This window comes from Pan troglodytes, chromosome 8, assembly GCF_028858775.2.
Source record: "Pan troglodytes isolate AG18354 chromosome 8, NHGRI_mPanTro3-v2.0_pri, whole genome shotgun sequence".
Classification (NCBI taxonomy): Eukaryota; Metazoa; Chordata; class Mammalia; order Primates; family Hominidae; genus Pan; species Pan troglodytes.
The window spans coordinates 145,442,421-145,463,612 of NC_072406.2; the positions used below are offsets into that span (position 1 = coordinate 145,442,421).

General features: G+C 59.5%; 1 protein-coding gene across 1 annotated transcript in view; it reads left to right on the forward strand.

The window, feature by feature from the left end:
• The window catches only part of KNDC1 (kinase non-catalytic C-lobe domain containing 1), a 66,447-nt gene that overhangs the window by 30,056 nt on the left and 15,199 nt on the right, over positions 1 to 21,192 (forward strand). Inside the window, exons 8-20 of the mRNA XM_024346705.3 lie at positions 729 to 800; positions 884 to 945; positions 6,820 to 6,978; positions 8,166 to 8,243; positions 8,786 to 8,879; positions 9,449 to 9,611; positions 9,690 to 10,378; positions 10,570 to 10,714; positions 11,488 to 11,573; positions 12,766 to 13,163; positions 17,941 to 18,034; positions 18,112 to 18,209; positions 18,393 to 18,607. Of these exons, the coding sequence (XP_024202473.2) occupies positions 729 to 800; positions 884 to 945; positions 6,820 to 6,978; positions 8,166 to 8,243; positions 8,786 to 8,879; positions 9,449 to 9,611; positions 9,690 to 10,378; positions 10,570 to 10,714; positions 11,488 to 11,573; positions 12,766 to 13,163; positions 17,941 to 18,034; positions 18,112 to 18,209; positions 18,393 to 18,607 (2,353 nt within the window). The remainder of the gene's footprint in view (positions 1 to 728; positions 801 to 883; positions 946 to 6,819; positions 6,979 to 8,165; positions 8,244 to 8,785; positions 8,880 to 9,448; positions 9,612 to 9,689; positions 10,379 to 10,569; positions 10,715 to 11,487; positions 11,574 to 12,765; positions 13,164 to 17,940; positions 18,035 to 18,111; positions 18,210 to 18,392; positions 18,608 to 21,192) is intronic.

Below are 21,192 nucleotides of genomic sequence, written 5' to 3' on the forward strand. Positions count from 1 at the left end.
CGGCTCCCGTCTGGAGCACCTTGTGGTGCCTGCTGGGTTGCAGCACCGAGGGAGGTGTGGGGACAGATGCCTGCAAGGTGGGCCTTGAAACCGGTGACTGTGCCGTAAAGAGGAATGGGGACTTTGCCATGGCCCTCGCCCACACATTCTCAACACAGTGACATTGTCCCCAGGGAGGCAGCAATTGGTTTTGGAGTGGGGAGGGAATCTTCAGCATTGCACGGGTCTGCCCCATCAAAACCCAGCCCTGCCAGACATCAGGGCAGACGGACGGTGCATCTGAGATGTAAAAACGTCCTGGGGGTGATGAGGGCAGCATCGGAAAGGGCTGGGGGAGAGGCCATCGGAGACACACCCGGCTCCAGTGTCCGTCCACCGTGAGCCCATGGCTGCCCCGTGGGCCCTGACTGGGGACGGGGCCTGTGACACGGGGGCTTCAAGTTACTGTGTTCTCCGGGCCGCTCGGCTCCCTTTCAGCCACAGATATGCCGCTGCAGCCACTGTGTCGGCTGGGGCAGCGCTACCCTCGGGGAGGGCTGGGAGGAGGCACCTCCGAGGACCCTGGGGGCTGGGGTCAGGCCGTGTGCGTGCACTGGCAGGTGCGTGCCCGTGCAATGGGGAGGCTGGGGGGCTGCCCGGCCTGACCGAGGCTCCGCAGCTCCTTCCCCCCAGCCAGCCCCAAGTGCGGGGCAGCATGCATACCCGCCCTGACCCAAGCTCTGCCACAGCCTACCTGTGTCTGGACTCCGTGCTGGTTGCTGAGGATGGGGCTGTGCTCTTCCAGCCACCCCCTGCCAACGGTGAGTGTGTGGGTTCCCCCTCAGGCCAAGTCCAGCACCGGCTCGCCAGGGGTGAGGAAAGCTCAGTCGGGTTTCTCTCTTAGGTTCCTATGACTCGTTCTTTCTGGCTCCTGAGCTGGCAGAGGAGAGGCTGGTAACTGAAAAGGTACCTGGGCCCTCCCCACCCTGCCCTGGCCCTGCCCCCAGCCCTCGGGGATGCCATGTCCCCCATCTGTCCAGCAGCCCCCCATCAGGACTCGAGGGAGTCAGGGCAGCCCTTCCTGGCCAGGCGGCCACAGGCGGTATCTGCCAGCAGGGCTGTGGCTCTGGCCGGGGCACCAAGACAGGGCTTGGTGTGGACGGCACTGGCCATGTGCACTAGAGCTGCACCTCCTGGCTCACGAGAACTAAGGGCTAAACATCCAGGGATGTGTATAAGGCACCTGTGAAACATGAGCATTCTTAAAATTTAAATTATACAAATTTAAATACAATTCAATAAATTACATTCAAAATCAAGGTAAAACTTCCACTCAGGAATGATAGAAATGTGCACTTCCCGCTCCTCCTGCCGAGGAAGAGCACTAAGTACCCTGCACTAAGCACCCTGCACTAAACAAACACCCTGCAATAAGCACCCTGCACTAACCACCCTGCATTAAACACCCTGCAGTAAGCACCCTGCACTAAACACCCTGCGCTAAGCACCCTGCACTAAACAAACACCCTGCACTAAACACCCTGCAGTAAGCACCCTGCACTAAGCACCCTGCAGTAAGCACCCTGCACACTGTGCAAAAAACAAGCACCAGGCCACCTGCAGGGGGAGGAGATGGCAGCCGGCGAGGGGCCTCTGGACCAAGGAACAAGGCAGCTGTCAGTGCCCTGGGTTTTCCTTCTGCCTCACATATTGAGACTTGGAGGTAAAGAAGCCGGTGACTGGGAAAAAGCAATGGGCGCACATTAAAAGCCTCGCTTTTTCATCTTCTGGGGATGTTGTCTAGAGAAACTCGGAATGGTCCACCATTTGCCAAACCATCGAAGGCTTTCCTGCAGTCTAGCCTGTAACGAAAAGAGGCTGTCCCGAACCCCAGCAATAGATCGTTCACCTTTACACCAAGAAGGCTGGGAAAGCACCGTCATCTGCAGGTGGCCCAGGCCGACCTCAGAGGGTTGGTGCTGTGAGACCTGAAGCTCTTACGAGATTGTCTCAAACAAAAACCGCGTCCGTGAGGCTGCAGTGGCTCTGTGTGCACTGTGTGTGTTCCTGTAGGATCCCTTCAGGGTTAGTGCTTTCCACTTCAAGGAACGAAAATCGCTGGGAAAGTGTTGAGGCACAAGCACAGAGTCAGAAAACTAAGAAAAAATGAAGCTTTTTGGAGTAATAAAAAAGAATTTAAGCCCCAACTGGCCGGGCATGGTGACTCACGCCTGTAATTCCAGCAATTTGGGAGGCCGAGGCGGGCAGATCACTTGAGTCCAGGAGTTCGAGACCAGCCTGGGCAACATGGTGAAACCCCATCTCTACTAAAAATACAAAAATTAGCCAGGTGTGGTGGCACATGCCTGTAATCCCAGCCAGGTGTGGTGGCACATGCCTGTAATCCCAGCCAGGTGTGGTGGCACATGCCTGTAATCCCAGCCAGGTGTGGTGGCACATGTCTGTAATCCCAGCTACTCGGGAGGCTGAGGTGGGAGGATTGTTTGAACCCAGGAGGTTGCAGTGAGCCAAGATCATGCTACTACACTCCAGCCTGGATGACAGAGCGAGACCCTGTCTCAAAAAAAAAAAATAAATACCCCAACAGGGCCGGGTGTGGTGGCTCACACCTGTAATCCCAGCACTTTGGGAGGCCAAGGCAGGCGGATCACCTGACGTTAGGAGTTCGAGACCACCCTCGCCAACATGGTGAAACCTCATCTCTACTAAAAATACAAAAATTAGCCAGGGGTGGTGGTGTGCACCTATAATCCCAGCTACTTGGGAGGCTGAAGCAGGAAAATCGCTTGAACCCAGGAGGCAGAGGTTGCAGTGAGCAAAGATGGTACCACTGCACTCCAGCCTGGTTGACAGAGTGAGACTCAGTCTCAAAAAAAGTAAATAAAACAAATGCCCCAACAAAAGCCTGGGTCTGTAATCAGAGGACCAGGGAGGACCAGGATGCGTTTACACCCCCTGCTCTGCACCAACCAAACCCCACAGGAGCACTGCGGCCCCGCCCAGCAAGGGCCGAGCCTGGAGCCTGGACTCATCTTTGTGAGACTGCAGAGAAGTGTCCAGTGCCTGCCCTGGCCCCAGGTGGCCTCAGAGAAAGTGAGCAGGAGCCAGGACCTTCCTTCCCTGCAGCATGTCCTGCAAGGACAACTGGAAATCACGGCTGAAAGGAATTGGAGACCACACCAGCAAGTGGAAACGCATCCAATGCTCACAGATGGGCAGGATCAGTGTTGGTAAAACAGCTACACTGCCCAAAGCAATCCGCAGAGTCAATGCTATTGCTATCAAACTACCAATGTCATTTTTCACAGAATTAGAGGAAACTATTCTAAAATTCATATGGAACCAAAAAAGAGCTGAAATAGCCAAAGCAATTTTAAGTGAAAAGAACAAAGCCAGAGGCATCACGTTACCCAACTTCAAACTATACTACAAGGCCACAGTAACCCAAACAGCATGGCACTGGTACAAAAACACATAGACCAATGGAAGAGAATAGAGAGCCCAGAAATAAGGCTGCACGCCTACAATCATCTGATCTTTGACAGAGCTGACAAAATCAAGCAATGGGGAAGGACTCATGATACCAAGAATCAGGAAGATGTCAAACTGAATGAAAAAAGGCAACCAATGATACCAACCTGGAGATGACAGAAATGTTAAAAGTGACTTTAAAATTTTTTAAGCAACCATCATAAAAATGCTTCACTGGGCAATTGCAAACGCACTTGAAACAAATGAAAACGTTTCAGCAAATAAATACAAAGTTTCAACCAAGAAATAGAAAAGAAAAAGAAAAAGCTAATGGAAATTTTAGAGCTGATTTTTTTTAAAAACTCAATGAATGGGCTTAATAGCAGAATAGAGAGGGCAGAGGAAAGAATTGGTGAAATGGAGACAATAGAAATTACACAGTTTGGACAACAAAGAGAAAATAGACCAAAAGAACTGAACAGAGCCTGAGAAGCTTGTGGGACTATAATAAAAGATCTAATATCCATGTCATCAAAATCCTGGAAAGAGAAGAGAAGGAGGGTGGTGCATAAAAAGTACTCAAAGAAATAATGGCTGAAAACTTCCAAATTTTGGCAAGACACATAAGCCTACAGATTTAAGAAGGTGAGAAAACCCCAAACATGATCAATGCAAAGAAATCCACACCAGGACACGTCATAGTCAAACCTCTGAATACTAACCCTCCCCTCTCCGAAAAAATAAAAATAAAAATAAAAAACAAAAAGAAGAGAGAGAAACAGCAGCTTACATATATACACATATGGGGGGGAAAACAGTTCAAATGATCAGATTTCTCATCAGTAACTGTAGAGGAAGTGCATAGCATTTTTTTAAGTGCTGAAAGAACTTTCAACCCAGAAACCTATTTCCAGCAAAAATATCCTTCAGAAATTAAGGAAACAGGCTGGGTGCGGTGGCTCAGGCCTGTAATCCCAACACTTTGGGAGGCTGAGGCAGGTGGATCACCTGAGGTCAGGAGTTTGAGACCAGCCTGGCCAAGATGGCGAAACCCTGTCTCTACTAAAAATACAAAAATTTGCCAGGCGTGGTGGTGGGTGCCTGTACTCCCAGCTACTTGGGAGGCTGAGGCAGGAGAATCACTGGAATCTGGGAGGTGGAGGCTGCAGTGAGCCCAGATACAGCCATTGCACTCCAGCCAGGGCGACAAGAGCGAGACCCTGTCTCTTAAAGAAATAAAGGAGGAAGAAGGAAGAAAGAAGGAAGGAAGAAGAACAAGAAGAAGGAAAAGGGAGAGGGAAGGAGGAAGAGAAGAAGAAAGGAAGAAGATTGACAGAGTGATGTTTAGAAACATGACCTAACCATGTACTGTCTACCAGAAACTCACTCCAAATAAAACAATATAAGTAGGTTGAAAGTTAAAAGAGTTGAAAAAGATACATTATGAAAATGATAAAAAGAAAGCAGAAGTGACTGCATTAATATCAGGTTAAGTGTACTTCAGAGCAAAGAAAATTACCAGAGATAAAGAGGGACATTCTATAACAATAAAGGGTCAGTTCACCCAGAAGACATAGCAATCCTAAACGTATATGCACCAAATAACAGAGCTGCAGAATATGTGAAGCAAAACTGATAGAATTAATAGAGACACAGATGAATCCACAATTATAGTTGGAGATGCCAGTTTCCCCTCTCTGAACACTTGATAGAACAATCAGACTGTAAACCAGTAAAAATATGAAGGAACTCAACAACACTGTCAATCAACACGGCTGGATCAACATTTAAAGGACACTCCACCCAACAACAGCAGAATCCACATTCTTCTCAGTTGCCCCACTGACTATACACCAAGCTAGACCAAATCCTGAGCCATAACGCAAACCTCAACAAATTTAAAAGAATTTAAGTCATACAAATGTGTTCTCTGACCACAGTAACAAAAATAAAAGGGAAATTTTCCAAACACTTGGAAACGAAACAACACATTCTAAATACTCTGTGTCAAAGAGAAAATTTCAAGGAAATTTTAAAAACATATAGAACTGAGTGAAAATGAAAATGCAACATATGGCGAACCAGGACTTTTGTGCCAATGGCGATGTGCTGGCTGAGATACTGGACTATAGTTTTGCAAGCTGCTACTGTTGTGGAAACTGGGTACAAAGTACATGAGCTCTATTATTTATTAAAACTATGTCAATCTACAATTATCACAAAATAAAAGGTTAATTTTTTAAAAGTGTAACAAGTGCTCAAAATGGGTAATTTCCTACTTATCTGACTCTAGTTGGCTGTTCTATGCTTGTGGGGCTGTCTGCGTCTGCTGTGCCTGGATGGGGGAGACTCTGTAAAGGGGAGCTACCTCTTCCCAGCTCCACACTCAAGGGCACTGCATTGGTAGCTGGAAGTCAGCCACGTGGGAGTACTTACACCAGGGAAAGCAGCAAACACTACAAATGTCTTGTTCTGTTGACTCTCTGGACTTACTGAAGTGATGGAGAACACGTGGATGATGTGATTAAACTTAAAAGTGTGTCATGTCTGTGGCCGCTCCCTTGAGAATAGCCCAAAAGGTGGAGTACATGGTCTTACGATATCAACCACGACCATCTGATTCAGCAAAGACGTCGCTCAGAGGGGTGCCCCGAATTCCAGCATGGGTCTGTCCGGCTTCACTTCCATCTCATTTACTGAAATGAATGAAAACATCAACCAACACTCACGTCAGCAGCACTCGTGTATTGCGGTGGACTGTGGATGAACGTGGGTAAAAATCAATGAAAGCCTTCAGTGAGAATTGACTGGCTCTGTGGAACTTACAAAACGTGCATCAAATGGTGCGCTGTGCATCCCTTACATCAGCAACGTGCCGGATGAACTCAGTTTGCACACAGGCGGTGCGTTCGCTCGGAGAGCCAGTTGTTAGCCATGTAGCAGCACGGCACCAGTCGGGGGGCTCCCGGGAGCGGGCACCAGTCGGGGGGCTCCCGGGTCCGTGAGGTGGGGGCTATGCTGGCCAGTTCTCCTCAAACCCTCGAGCTGCTGCCTTCGTGAGGAGAGTGGAAGGTGGGAAAGTCCAGTTGAGGCTTCCAACCCTCTGGTGTTTAAAACGCGGACAGAACCATGGGGGAGAGTTTGACCTGCAGGTTCCTGGACCACGACCTGGAGGTGGATGTGGGGGTCCAGGGTGGGGCCTGATAGATGCTGAGGAGGGTTCCTGAGGAGAGCCCCTCTGTGGGGGCAGTGCCTGGGTGCCCCTCAGGGTGCCTGAGGTGGGCAGGTCTGCTGGGCACAGCAGCCCACAGCCCTGTGGTAGACACTATTCTCTCCCCACCCGCCCAGGCCTCTGTGTACTGTGTGGCCGCCGTTCTGTGGACCGCAGCCAAGTTCAGCGTCCCCCGCAACCACAAGCTGGCCCTGCCACGCAGGCTCAAGACCCTCCTCCTGGACATGGCCAGGCGCAGTGCCCCGGAGCGGCCGTCCGCGGCTGAGGCCATCAAGGTAACCACACCGCAGTCATGGCCCCAGCCCAGGGTCCAAGGACTGTGGGCAGTGGCCGCCCTCGCTGAGCTGGGGGTGGAGGAGCACGGGGCTGCCAGTGTCCAGGTGATAAGGCCACCAGGTCTGTTTCTAGGTCCCTGTTTCTAGACGTCGGCCTGGCCGTCGCATGGGGAAGGGGGTGGGTTTCGCGTCATGGCCACGTCCATGTGGGTGGACAGCACGGGGGTCTCTGCTGCTCCCCACCATGGCCGTTCCTCCTGCAGAGCCTGCTCTCTCCAGCTTGTCCAAGAGGCCAGGGCGGGGGCAAGGGGTGTCCTGTGGCCACGTGCAGACCCCTGCTCTTAGGCCCTGCTGGAGGGGAGCAGAGAGAGGCCTCCACACCCCACCCCCCACCCCCACCTCCTCTGAGGATCCCACCAGCCCCGCCCCTCCCTGCCTGGTCTCCCTGCTGGACTCAAGCTTTGTGGCTGGGTTCTAACGTACTCCTGCTGGGACCTGCACCCGCACCCGGCATGGGGACCAGCGGGTGGACCAGCAGGTGGGGCAGGAGCCAAACTCTCATGTGTCAGTGATCAGGAGGACCTCCTGGGGAGGAGCCGTGTCTGGGGGAGCGGAGACGGCCATGGGGTTGGGGACCTGGGTCCAGCCGTCTCTGCCTCGACTGCTCTGTGGTCTTGGGCGGGTTGCTCAGACCCTGTGGGCCTCTCAGGCCTCCTCTGCCGTGGGAGGATGAGATCTAGACATGGCTGGGCGTCTGCCAAGCAGTGAAAGCAGATTTTATTCAGTAACTACTGAGAGCTGGGGAAGCTGAGCTCAGTTCCCACGTGCACAAGGCCTGGGCTTATAAAGGGAGGACAGGAGTGGCCAGGGGCCGGGAGCGCGGGGCTCAGGCGAACGTGACCAAGGGCTGCCAGTGTCCAGGCGACGAGGCCACCAGGTCTGTGGCCAACACTGGGTTTGGGATTCTGCCCTCCCAGGGAGCCTGGGGGACAGTGGCCGACTGTGAGCCCTTTTCAGGAAATGCTCTAAGAAAGGCTTGTCCGGGGCCTGTAGTTGGGTGTCGGTGAGAACAAACAGGAAACCCTCCTGGCAGCCCTGAGCTTTTTCAGATGGGGACCCAGTGACATGGGGACGGTGCAGCCGTGGCTGAGTCCTGTCGGGACGTGTGAACTGTCTCCTCCCTCCAGGTGTGCGGCAGCTACCTCCTCCAGCGAGGCATGGACAGCCGGAAAATCCTTGCCCACCTCAGAGCTTCCATCTGCCAGGTGGGCTAGAACAGCCAGGCCGCCACCTCCCCCGCCGCTCTTAGCTCCCTCCCACCTGGATGCACTTGCCCTTGCCTGGCCGCTCCCGGCAGCCCCACACCCCGGTCTCTGTTGACCACCGAGCTGTGGGTGGGTGCATCTGGGGGTGCAGGGGGACACTCGAGTCCCATCTCCTAAAGGCCCCGCAGTGGCCCCCAGGGACCCAGATCAGGATCAGGGCAGGGTCCCAAGGATGGCAGCCCAGCACCCACCCCGGGCGCAGAGAGCTTTGGGAGTGTGGGCCCTGAGTCTCGGGTGGTGCTGGCGTCTCCCACTCCCTGGAACCCACGGAAACCTGGTTGGCTTGGGAGGCAAAGGAGCCCCAACGGCTCCCTCTCCAGGCAGAGCCGCTGCAGAGCTTGGGCCGTGCGGCCGCCATGCCCAGCTCCTCCCCAGCAGGAAGCTCCACGGCACCGGCGGGTGGTGGGGGACGCCCTGTGGGTGTTGCCGGCGCTGGCGGAGCTCCGTGGTCACCTGGCCCAGGGCTGTCACCTCCTCCCCAGGTGTACCAGGAGGAAGAGACCATCAGCCTCCAAAACGCCTTCTCAGTGGTTGAACTGAAGCCCAGTGTGGCACCAGCCCCAGAGCCCAGCCCAGGTGGGGCCCTGACCAGCCCCTGCTGCCCCACCAGCTCCTGCACCTGACACCACAGCTGCCCCCACCTCTGCGTGGACAGACACAGCCGGGCACCTCCCGGAAACCCGGGCAGCAAGTCCAGAGCTCGGCCAACGTGGCCCACGCAGCCCAGCCTGCCTGCCCCTGCCAGCCCCCATCTCCCAAAACTCCCAGTCGCTCAGGCCCCAGCTCCAGGTTCTCACTCCCATCTCCCAGCAGCTGGCCCTCCCAAGCCCACATCTGGAGACCCCCCAGAGTCCACACAGGGCCCACCCCACCCCCGTACTGAGCCCTCCTCAGCAGGCCCCTCCAAGGCTTCTGGTGGGGCCTGGTCTTGCTGGCCCGTCCCCGCCTGCTGGCCCTCCCCCAAGCACCAGTCTCACCCACCCTCCCATTCCAGGGCCCAGCACAGAGGAAGCCCCCAGGGCCATGCGGGAGGGGACTCGGCACCACACACTGGGTGGGATGAGCACTGGGTGGGATGAGCCGGTGGTGCGGCACGTGCTGGGGCCACTCCGCCCGCCCGCACCCTCAGCCCCCTGGCTCCCCAGGCTTCCTGCCGGTGAACAGCGACACCGGGCTTGTGGCTGTGCCAGGGCCCGTGCCCAGCCAGCACCCCTGCGGTGAAGAAGCCACCCAGCTGCCTGCGGCGTTCACCTCCGAGGCCACGCACTTCAAGCCCATTGTCCTCGCACAGGACGCAAGTGTGGCCAGGTGAGCATCGTCCCCACACCCTGGAGCTGCTGGGTCCCGGGCGCAGGCAGCCCCTCCTGAGCTCTGCTCCTCCCGTAGGGACCAGCCTGCCTTGGCCCAGGAGGAGTCCGAGGAGAGGGGCGGCCAGAGGGAGGGAGAAGGTGAGGAGAAGCTCTCCCCGGAGGCCCACGCTGGGTCCCCCAGCCTGAAGACACCTGATGGGCCGGTGCCTGGCCCGGGGCCACAGGGAGCAGCCCCAGAGCCTCTTGGGGCGTCAGTGCAGCGTGACTCAGCCCAGGGCCGCCCCTGCCCTCCACCCCAGGCCCCAGCAAACCAGCCAGAGGGGGCCTCATCGGCAGCTCCCGGCTCTCCAGTCCCCGCCCCGCCCACGAAGGCATCTGCGCTGCCCGTAGAGCAAGGGCCGGCTGAGCCGATCCCACCTGGAGTTGCTTCCGGGGGCCTCAGGCCCGACGCCCTGGGGCCCACCACGGCCCACCACGGCCCACGCCACCCGCCCAAGCCCCCACGAAGCAAGGCCACCGAGCGCCCGGGCCGGGAGCCAGAGGGCCCCGGGGCCACCCCTGCCGGGGAACGTGATGACCAGAGCCCAGACAGTGTCCCAGAGAGGCCACGGCCCGCAGACCGGAGGCTCTGTCTGCCCTGCGTGGACGCCTCGCCACTCCCAGGGAGGACGGCCTGCCCGTCGCTGCAGGAGGCCACGCGCCTCATCCGGGAGGAATTTGCCTTCGATGGCTACCTGGACAATGGGCTGGAGGCTCTGATCATGGGTACGTGGGGGCCGCAGACGCCCCAGAGGAGGCCCGGGCCAGGGAGAGCCCCACAGGGGACTCGGGGCCGCCCCACGCCCTTCCCCCAGCCCCCCAGCCGAGATCAGCCTTGTCCATTTCATCAGCCACAAGGGAACCAGATGCGCAGCCCTGCCACCGTCTCACTTGTCTCCATCGTTTTGCAAAACCAGGGGAGTACATCTTCGCCTTGAAAGATCTCACCTTTGCCACTTTCTGTGGCGCCATTTCCGAGAAGTTCTGTGACCTGTACTGGGATGAGAAGTTGCTGCAGAACCTCTTTAAGGTGGTCAACGGGCAGGCGTCACCCTCCCCAAGGTGGGTGCCCAGTTCGGCCCTGCATCCCCGCCCCTCCCTGATGCCCACTGTGCCCGGGCTCTGCTGCCCTGACCCGGGCCCAGCCTTCCCCTCCCAACCCTCGGCTTCCATCTTGCTGCCATCTCCAGAGGAGCCACCCTTGGTGGAGATGGGTGGGGGTCCCAGCAGCCCCTCCTTGGGTCTGACGCCTACTCACAGCTTTCCCATCGGACCTGGGTTTCTTCTGGAGGACAAAAGGGCTTTCAGGGAATATGAGGCAGGGGCTCTCCGGGAGGCTGCAGGGGGCCTGGGCAGTGATGGCCACAGGGCTCCCTGCTCAGAGGGACCAGTGTGAGGGCCCCAAGGAGGAGAAGAGACTCCCAAACAGGCGGCCCCAGACCCCGCAGGGCCCAGCACTGAGCTGTGTTGGGTGGGGCGGCGGCCACCCCACATTGCCTTGCTCACAGCTCCACGCGGTGCCAGCAGCCCGGGCAGCTCCTCCGCGTGCGTGTGGAGTAAACACAGCTGTGAGCAAGGGCACCCACCCCAGCCCCGGCCTCCTCGGCCCCGCAGCACTGAGAGGCTGCTCCCGAGTCCCCCCAGGGACCCCAAGCAGTGAATGACCCAGGAATCCCGTCGGCTGCTGTGCCCCTTAGTGACCGAGAGGGGTGAGCTCCTGCCGCCTCCAGCGAGAGCTCCGCATAGACGTGTGGGCCTGTGGGCCCCGCCCTGTGGAGACTGCGGCCTCCTCCCAGTGGGCGGAGGTGGGGACTGACCTGCATTCTCGTCGTCAGCACGGAGGAGGAGGCTGGGTCACAGCTCGAGGGCAGCCAAAGCCCCCGCTCCCCGTCCAGCAAGAGGCCGTCGCTGCACCGCCTGGGTAAGTGCTGGGCGGGCCCCGCGGCAGGAGCTCTGCTGGGCGGCTCCTCTGTGCTCTCTGCAATGCGGGGGGCGCCCCAGGGTCCCGGCAGCCTCAGACTGCACTGCTCCAGCAGGGCTGCCTTTGCCCCGGGGGTGCCCAGCCAAAGGCCGTCCTCTCCTGGGGGTGCCCAGCCAAAGGCCGCCCTCTCCTGGGGGTGCCCAGCCAAAGGCCGCCCTCTCCTGGGGGTGCCCAGCCAAAGGCCGCCCTCTCCTGGGGGTGCCCAGCCAAAGGCCGTCCTCTCCTGGGGGTGCCCAGCCAAAGGCCGTCCTCTCCTGGGGGTGCCCAGCCAAAGGCCGTCCTCTCCTGGGGGTGCCCAGCCAAAGGCCGTCCTCTCCTGGGGGCGAGCAGGAGCCCAGGACCTTGGAGGTGGGGGGTCCTCTGTCACTGGCCACTGGGACAGTGGGAGCTGCCGGGAGCCAGGTGGGATCCGCTCTCCAAGCAGAGGGGGGCCTGTGAGCCAGGGCTTTGGTGACAAGGCAGAAGTGGGCTTGCTGCCAAAAGACCCTGGGGCTGGGCTCCTGGCTTGTTAGCCGCAGGATCCCAGGGCACATGAGTGCCAGGCTGGGGACGTCCCAGCGTCCGGCCAGCAGGCTTGGTGTTAGGGACAAGGTGGGGGCGGTGGTCACCCTCAGGCTGTCCGTGGTCGTGGCCAGGCTTGGTGACGGCCCCAGTTCCTATCAAGTCGGAGACCAGGCAGGCAGGCTGGGGCATGAGGCCCGTGCACTCCTGGATGGCAGGAAAGCCCTGCACAGGGGAAGCTTCCGCAGGGACAGAGCTGGGGACCACTTTTTAAATTCCAGAAGAAAAGAGGAGAGCGTGAGGGGGCAGAGGGACACAGTCCTGATAGCCGAGCCAGCGAGGACAGGGCCCGGCCCCACCCCAGGGCGAGTACGAGTTTGGAAGCAGTGAGAGTGGGGCTCCATCTGGGGAGAGGCCTCTCTCTGTCACCCGGCCCCGTGCGGCAGTTCAGGGTCCCAGCATCTCCCCTGCACTGGGAGGCGGCAGCCGTGCCCGGGGGGCGCCCGTGGTGGGCGGGTGCAAGAGAGAAGGGCGTCGGGCGTGCAAGCACCACCGGCCTCCCATTAACAGCCTGCCCGGGCTCCGCCCACAGGAGCCACTGTCCACGTAACCTGCGTCTCTTTCTTTCAAGGAAAAGAGAAGCCAGCCATGGCCAGGACCAGCAGCAGGGTCCCCTGCTCACCCACCTCGGTGTCGGATGTGGACTCGGACGCACTGTCACGGGGAAACTTCGAGGTGGGGTTTCGGCCTCAGAGGTCCGTAAAAGCCGAGAGAGCGCAGCAGCCTGAGGCTGGCGAGGACAGACGGCCAGCTGGCGGGGCCTCAGACGTGGAGGCAGTGACCCGACTGGCCAGGTCCAAGGGGGTCGGCCCAGCCTTGTCCCCCGGCCCAGCCGGATTCCAGAGCTGCAGCCCCGGCTGGTGCAGCGCCTTCTACGAGGCCGACTGCTTTGGGGCCGACGTCCACAACTACGTGAAGGACCTGGGGCGGCAGCAGGTGGACGGGGCCCTGCCCGACGCCCAGAGCCCGGTGAGTCCCAGGCCTTGGCACTGCAGGGTGGGGCAGGGCGTCTCCTTCCAGCAGAGCTTCCTGGTCACTGCAGGTGACAGATGGCACCGTGTGCTCAGAGCCCCCAACAGGGTGACACTGGTCCTGGTGCCCCCACCCCGTGGCTGTCGAGATGGTCAGGGCCCCCTCCCTGGGCTGAGCTCCACGTCTGGGGACAGGGAAGGGCTTTTCTCTCATGGTCGCCCGGGCGATGGGTTCACAGGAGGCCCCTCCATGCTCGTGACCAGGTTGCGTTGGGTCGTGTTTTCCGTGGGGCAGGCACAGCCTCCGGGCCCGTGGGCAGCCTCGCTGTGGTGAAAGAAAACACCAAAAACGCCTGCCCAGCAAGTCCAGACTAGGCCTGGTCGCTGCAGCCTGGTCCGAGCTTTCTGGCCAGCGGTGCCATCCTGGGTCAGGAGCAGCTGCAACTCCTCCCTGGCCAGCAGGGAGAGGAGGTCTTAGACCGGGGAGTCCTGGGTGCAGGAGAGGCCTGCAGAGCTCTGGACGCAAGGTGGGACCGGTGACCCACAGCCCCGACCTGGGCTGTATTCTCGAGAGCCCCGGGACTCCAGGGTGGATGACAGGAGGGGCCCAGTGGCCATCAGCTCCGGGAACCTCTCCCACCACCGTCTGCCTCAAGCCGAGCCGCCGTGGGAAGCCTCCCCCAGCCTCCGGGCATCGGAGCCCTTCCTGGGGCTCCTCCTTGCTCCTCTCCTGCCGCATCCTGGCCTGCACTTTATGACTCAGTCCAGAACATGACCCGGTGTCCCTTCAGGGCAGGTGAGGGGACAGGGGTTAAGCTCTGTGAAGCCTTCACTTCATTTCAGCTTCTGGGCCACGTGAAAGACCCGCACGGTGCTACAGCCTCTGCACCTGCATCCCGGACACCCCACACGGGGCCTGAGGGGGCTTCGAGGACGCAAAGGCCGCCCCCGGGGCTGGGGAGAGAAAAGGGCGGCCGGCACAGCAGACACCAAACGACCCGGCCCCCAAACGCAGGGAGTCCAGCAGGGAGCACTCGGCCCCCAAACTCACGGCGTCCAGCGGGGAGCACTCTGCCCCCAAACGCACGGCGTCCAGCGGGGAGCACTCGGCCCCCAAACTCGCAGAGTCCAGTGGGGAGCACTCCACCCCCAAACTCACGGCGTCCAGCGGGGAGCACTCGGCCCCCAAACGCACAGAGTCCAGCAGGGAGCACTCGGCCCCCAAACTCATGGCGTCCAGCGGGGAGCACTCGGCCCCCAAACTCATGGTGTCCAGCAGGGAGCACTCAGCCCCCAAACTCATAGAGTCCAGCGGGGAGCACTCGGCCCCCAAACGCACAGAGTCCAGCAGGGAGCACTCGGACCCCAAACTCAACGGAGTCCAGCGGGGAGCACTCGGCCCCCAAACTCATGGTGTCCAGTGGGGAGCACTCGGCCCCCAAATGCACAGCGTCCGGCCCATGGCCACAGCCTCATGTTTCTCTTGGAGGAGCTACTGTGTCTGTTTCAAAACAGGAGGCTCAGAATCACAGCAAGGGCAAAAACCACCTGGAGACAGATTTTCACATCTGCAGCCCAAAACGCACACAGTGCAGCGAGGGCCGTTCTCTGGGGCGGTTGGAGCAGCCGGTGGGCATTTCCTCCCTTCAGTGCTGACCCCCACCTACCGGTGCCGGCCGTGTGTGCTGGGCTCAGCACTGTGGGTGCCCTGGGGCTGTGGAGCTGGCATCCGCGTCTCCTGCTGTTAAAACAAGCGTGGCTCCCAGAGTTAGCGTGGACAGCACTGGTGTGGGTTCCTCCCCCATCTGTCTGCACCGGTGAAGCCTGGCCTCGTGTTTCCCTCCTCACTGCCCCACATGTGGTGTGGATTTTAGTTCCCGTGGATTTATTAAAATCAGTCAAGACCGTCCTCCTCATGGAGTCCGCCTGTGGTTCCCGCGTGAGGAGCGCCCCCGACGGACATCGAGTCTGACTGTGAACGGAGGCCGTGGAGGTGCCGGCCGGAGACGAGTCTGCGTGAGCTGCACTCCAGCCAGGCGGGCATCGGACTCGCAGGCACCCGCCTCCAGGTTCCCGGATGCGTCAGGGTACACAGACCTTTCCCAGGAGATTTTCTCGACATCAGCACCTCTGCAAATGGATGGGGGTGAGAGGGCTGGATGGAGCCTGGTGCCGGTTACCTCCGGGGGCCGGACGAGGGCCCCATGGTGCAGGCCATGGGGGAACGTGGCCACCACCATCCTCAGAAGCCAGGACCAGGTGCCCCGGCAGCAGAACACAGCTCCATGGGGACACCTGCGTTTACCAACCTCAACCTGCCCAGCCCGGTAGGTCCTTCCTTGATGATGGAATGTTCTAGACGCTGTCCACGGGGTAGCCAACAGCCACGTGTGGCTACTGAGCTCTGGAAACATGGCCCACGTGACTGAGGACCTGATGTTTTAATTTCACTGCACTTTAGGCAGCCACAGCAGCCTGCAGCTCAGTGTGGGAGGCAGGGTCGCACTTGGCTGCGTGGCAGCGGGATCGAGAGGGCTTGGGGAACCTGGCTTAGTGGCCGAGGTTCTGCAGAGGCCTGGTCTTTACGCAGCTGGGACACTGCCCACACTGCCGTAGCTGGGAGCCTGGCCCTCCGTGGCACTGCCACGGCCGCTGCTGAACCCGTGCGTGGGAGAAGACAGCACAGGGACCCCGTCTCCATGGAACCACCAGATAGAGCAGATTCAAGTAGTTAAATAGAAATGTTGCCTGCATTTTTTTATTTTGCAAAAAACATTCAAAAATAAACCCTGTCAATAGCAGAGTCACTGGCGGCTGACAAGGCGAGGGGGTGGCTGTGTGGATCTGAGCCAACCGCACTTCACAAAAGGAAGCCTGGTGGACCGGCTCGCAGATGAGCCCCTCGGGGCAGTCGCTTCGGGCCCTGGGCACGTGAACCCTCACAGGAGGCTGCGGGCCGAGGGCTGCCGCGCCTCTCACCTCTGCCCCCAGCCAGGTGCCCCTGCCCCGTGGCACCTCACAGTCCCCCTGAAGACCTGCTGCTCAAGGCCCAGCTCCCATGGACCCCCAAGACTTCCCAGACCCCTCACCCCAGAATCACCACCCTCCTCACCCCCAGAATCACCACCCTCCTCAGTACTGGGCCAAGCCCCACGGGTGCAGGAGGAGGCTGTATCTGCCCCTGTACCCCTGGAGGGAAGGGCCGTCTCTGGGGTCACTGCCCTGGCAGCCCATCCTTAGGGCACCCCTCCTCCAGCCTCTACACCCGTGTGCCTGTCCCGTAGGACAGAAGGAGTGCTCAGACGAGGGCTGCCCGGCCAGGCGTGGGAGGCATCCTGGGACAACGCGGCGCCCTCTCCCTGAATGTAGAGTCCCGTCCAGGGAGGCGCTCAGCCCCAGCTGCTGTCTGTGCATGAAGCAGCGCCCGGCGGCCCTCGCCCCCAGCTCCTGCGGTCAGGACCTGCCCGTCTGGCCTCAGTACTGCTTCCCTCATGGCGACAGCCCTGGGGATGAGGTCCCCGGCTCCATCTCGCAGGCAGGAACTCAGACTCTGGGCAGGTTCCGGAGAATCACACCCGGGCGTGCACTCACATTTACACTCAACGCTCATGCTCTACGGAGCACCCAAGGGCTGGGGCAAATGCTGCGGCCGCCGCCCAGCAAACCGCGATGGTCCAGCCAGTGGGTTCCCGGGAGGAGGGTTTTTGGGGGGCTCGTCTGCACAGGCCAGCTGGAATCCGCATCATTGGGCTTCTTTAAGTTTAAAAGAAAGGCAAGGCTGGTGCAGTGGCTCACGCCTGTAATCCCAGCACTTTGGGAGGCTGAGATGGGAGAACTGCTTGAACCCAGGGAGTTGGAGGTTGCAGTGAGTTGTGATCGCGCCACCGCACTCCCACCTGGGCAGCAGAGCGAATCGGGCCACCGCACTCCAGCCCGAGTGACAGAGCAAGACCTCATCTCAAAAAATAAAAAATAAAATTAAATTAAAAAGTCAATAAAAATAAAAAACGGCCAGGCGTGGTGGCTCACACCTGTAATCCCGGCACTCTGGGAGGCCGAGGCAGGCAGATCACCTGAGGTCGGGAGTTCAAGACCAGCCTGACCGACATGGAGAAACCCCATCTCTACCAAAAATACAAAATTAGCCGGACATGGTGGTGCATGCCTGTAATCCCAGCTACTCGGGAGGCTGAGGCAGGAGAATCACTTGAACCTGGGAGGCAGAGGTTGTGGTGAGCTGAGATGGTGCCATTGCACTCCAGCCTGGGCAACAAGAGAAAAACCCCGTCTCAAAAATAATAACTAAATTAAAAAATAAAAAATAAAAAGGCAGACACCTGAAGACACACGGGATGCACGTTGGGGAGGTCCCGCTGCCACCCCCTGCCCCCAGCCCCGCCCACAATGTGCACTTGGGGGCCCAGAGGTGGCACAGCCCTGCCTACTTGGGCAGGAGGGCCTGGTGCTGACTTGGTGGGGCCTGGTTCCCCTGAGCATCCCCCACAAGGGCCTGACTGTGGGTGAGGGGCGCAGGGAGCAGTCAGCCCCAAGCTGGGCACTGCCCTGTGAGCCTGGGGGCAGCCCAGGGCCCCCCAGACCACACTGCCCAGGCCAGGGCTGGCCTCGCTGGCTGAGTGGGCCTCTGTCTCCATGGGACCCTGCCCTGCAGCTGATCTCCAAGGCCAGGGAGGCCCCAGTGGGGTGGGGCCTGGCCCTGGATGTGGCTGACGTGTGTTGGGGCTGCCTGGGGCTTAGGCGCTGTGTTTCGTCCCCAGGAGCTGGAACAGCAGCTCATGATGGAGAAAAGAAACTACCGCAAGACCCTGAAATTCTACCAGAAACTCTTACAGAAGGAAAAGAGGAACAAAGGTAAGGCCCCTGTGGGCACAGGTCCGAGACCCCGGCTGCAGGCAGCCCGGCCCCCACCCACTCTGCTCCACCCACAGGTTCCGACGTCAAGACCATGCTGTCCAAGCTGAAAGGGCAGCTGGAAGAAATGAAATCCAGGGTGCAATTCCTCAGCTTGGTCAAGAAGTATCTGCAGGCAAGTGGGCTCCGGGCCCCGCTCTGCCCCGTGAGGCAGTAGCTTCAGACGGGCCTCCCACTGTTGGATGCTGTAAATCTGTCCGTGTGAAGTCATAAAAGGGGCCCCGATTTGAGGGTCCAATGCCAGGAAGCCCTGGGGCGAGGGGCAGAGCGACCAAGCGCCCGTGTCCCGCTCCTGCAGGTCATGTACGCAGAACGCTGGGGCCTGGAGCCCTGCGCCCTCCCGGTGATCGTGAACATCGCGGCCGCCCCCTGCGACACGCTGGACTTCAGCCCCCTGGACGAGTCCTCCTCGCTCATCTTCTACAACGTCAACAAGCACCCGGGCGGCCGGCAGAAGGCCCGCATCCTGCAGGCCGGCACGCCGCTGGGGCTCATGGCCTACCTGTACTCCAGGTGCGTTGGGAGAAAAGCTCACCCGGAAAAGGAGACGTAGCCCGGGGTGCTGAGAAGAGGTGGGGAACGTGCCCTCGCCGCTCAGCTAGGTGGGGTTTGCACTTTTTAGTTTAGAGAAATGTTTAATCGGGGTTTAGGCCAACGTGCACTAGGTGCCACCGGCAGCTTTGCAGAGCCCTGGCCAGAGTGGCCTCCGCCGCCTGTGGGCCTGGGCACCAGGTCTCAGGGTGCGCCTGGTGGTGCCCGGAGGTGCTGCGGAACCCGCCCTGCATAATTAACACACGCAATGGCTTCCAAAAATAACAGGCACAGGCAGCTCAGCGATGTGGCCTGGACTCCACCCAACTCACCGAGTCAGAACACCCGGGGTAATTAGCTCCAGGGACGGGTGAGGCTGGGGTGTTTCTTTCTGCAGCCCCCTCCACTCGGTGTGCACACTGGCTCAGGAGACCCCTGATCCGTAAACGCTGGTGTGCGTACGTACGCCTGCAGCAGGGAGGAGCTGCCGGGCCCACTCACCTCCACCAGGGCCACAGGGCCAGACCCCCGGCCGCCCCACCAGCCCCCTTGGCCTTTCACCCACTCTGGCCTGCATGGGCCCCTGGGCTGCACCCTGTTCTCAGGCACTGGGAGCTGCAGCAGGCTCTGGACCCACTGGTCTGACCAGCTCCCAGAGAGGCCACCCTGCCAGTGACTGGGGCCAACCCCATGTTGGCTTATGGGACCCTTATGACACCACCTTGGAGCCCCAAGGGTCCTCTCTGAGCAGAGGCCATGGGGCCCAGCAAAGGACGCCAAGGAGGACAGCAGGGAGCCAGGGCTCTCAGCAGCCAGTGGCGACAGGCAGGCCCCCAGAGAGGGATGGTGGCCACCCCCAACCCCGTTACCCCAAGGACCCTCTAGAGAGGGACGTGGCCCCCCGACCCCGTTACCCCAAGGACCCTCTAGAGAGGGACGTGGCCCCCCCAACCCCGTTACCCCAAGGACCCTCTAGAGAGGGACGTGGCCCCCCGACCCCGTTACCCCAAGGACCCTCTAGAGAGGGACGTGGCCCCCCGACCCCGTTACCCCAAGGACCCTCTAGAGAGGGACGTGGCCCCCCGACCCCGTTACCCCAAGGACCCTCTAGAGAGGGACGTGGCCCCCCGACCCCGTTACCCCAAGGACCCTCTAGAGAGGGACGTGGCCCCTTCCCCCGACCCCGTTACCCCAACGACCCTCTAGAGAGGGACGGTGGCCCCACCTCCGACCCCGTTCTCCCAAGGTGAGCTGCCCCTGGTCACATGGGGCCACCTACTAGCCAGGGGTCCAGGCTGACCCTTGGACCTAGTTCTCAGCCTCGTCATCTGCAAGACAGACACAGCCCACGCCCACCGCAGGGTCTCCGTGCTGTTGCGGGAGACATCCGTGTGCGTGACTGGGCACGTGTGCAGTGTGGTGCGTTCTTGGTGTGTGTGCATGTGTGGTGTGTCCGGGTAATGTGTGATGTGCTTTGTTGTGCATGTGTAGTACACAAATGTGATGTGTATTTAGGCTTGTATGGAGTGTGTGATGTGTGTGGTGTGTGTATGTGCTGATGGGATACTGTCTGGCATGTGAGCACACGTGTGTGGGGCTTGGGGTATAATGTGACGTGTGTGCACGTGTGTGGTGTGTGGTTGTGGGATATCGTGTGGTGTAGTAGGTACGTGTGCGGTTGTGAGGTATAGTGTGATGTGTGTGCATGTGTGGGGTGGTGTGTGGCTTCCGTGCCCATGTATGGTGTGTGATGTGGAGTATTGTGTGGTGTGTGTGGTGTGTGGTTGGGTATTGCGTGGCAGGTGTGCATGTGTGTATGGCATGGGGTGTAGTGTGGCGTGTACACGTGTGTGGTTGGGTTTTGTGTGGTGCGTATGCACGTGTGTGGTGTGTGGTATGGGGTAGTGTGTGTGTGGTGTGGTGTGGGGTACAGTGTGTGTGTGCACGTGTGTGCTGTGCGGTGTGGGGTACAGTGTGTGCACATGTGGCGTGAGGTATAGTGTGGCATGTGTGCACATGTGTGATCTGTGGTGTGTGGCGGGTATAGTGTGTGTGTGCACGTATGTGTGGTGTGGGGTATAGTGTGGCTTGTGTGCACGTGTGTGGTGTGTGGTTGTGGGATATCGTGTGGTGTAGTAGGTACGTGTGCGGTTGTGAGGCATAGTGTGATGTGTGTGCATGTGTGGGGTGGTGTGTGGCTTGCGTGCCCATGTATGGTGTGTGATGTGGAGTATTGTGTGGTGTGTGTGGTGTGTGGTTGGGTATTGCGTGGCAGGTGTGCATGTGTGTATGGCATGGGGTGTAGTGTGGCATGTACACGTGTGGTTGGGTTTTGTGTGGTGTGTATGCACATGTGTGTGGTATGGGGTAGTATGTGTGTGGTGTGGGGTGTGGAGTATAGTGTGTATGTGGTGTGTGGCGTGGGGTATAGTGCGGTGTGTGTGAACGTGTGTGCTGTGCGGTGTAGGGTATAGTGTGTGCACATGTGGCGTGAGGTATAGTGTGGCATGTGTGCACGTGTGATCTGTGGTGTGTGGCGGGTATAGTGTGTGTGTGCACGTATGTGT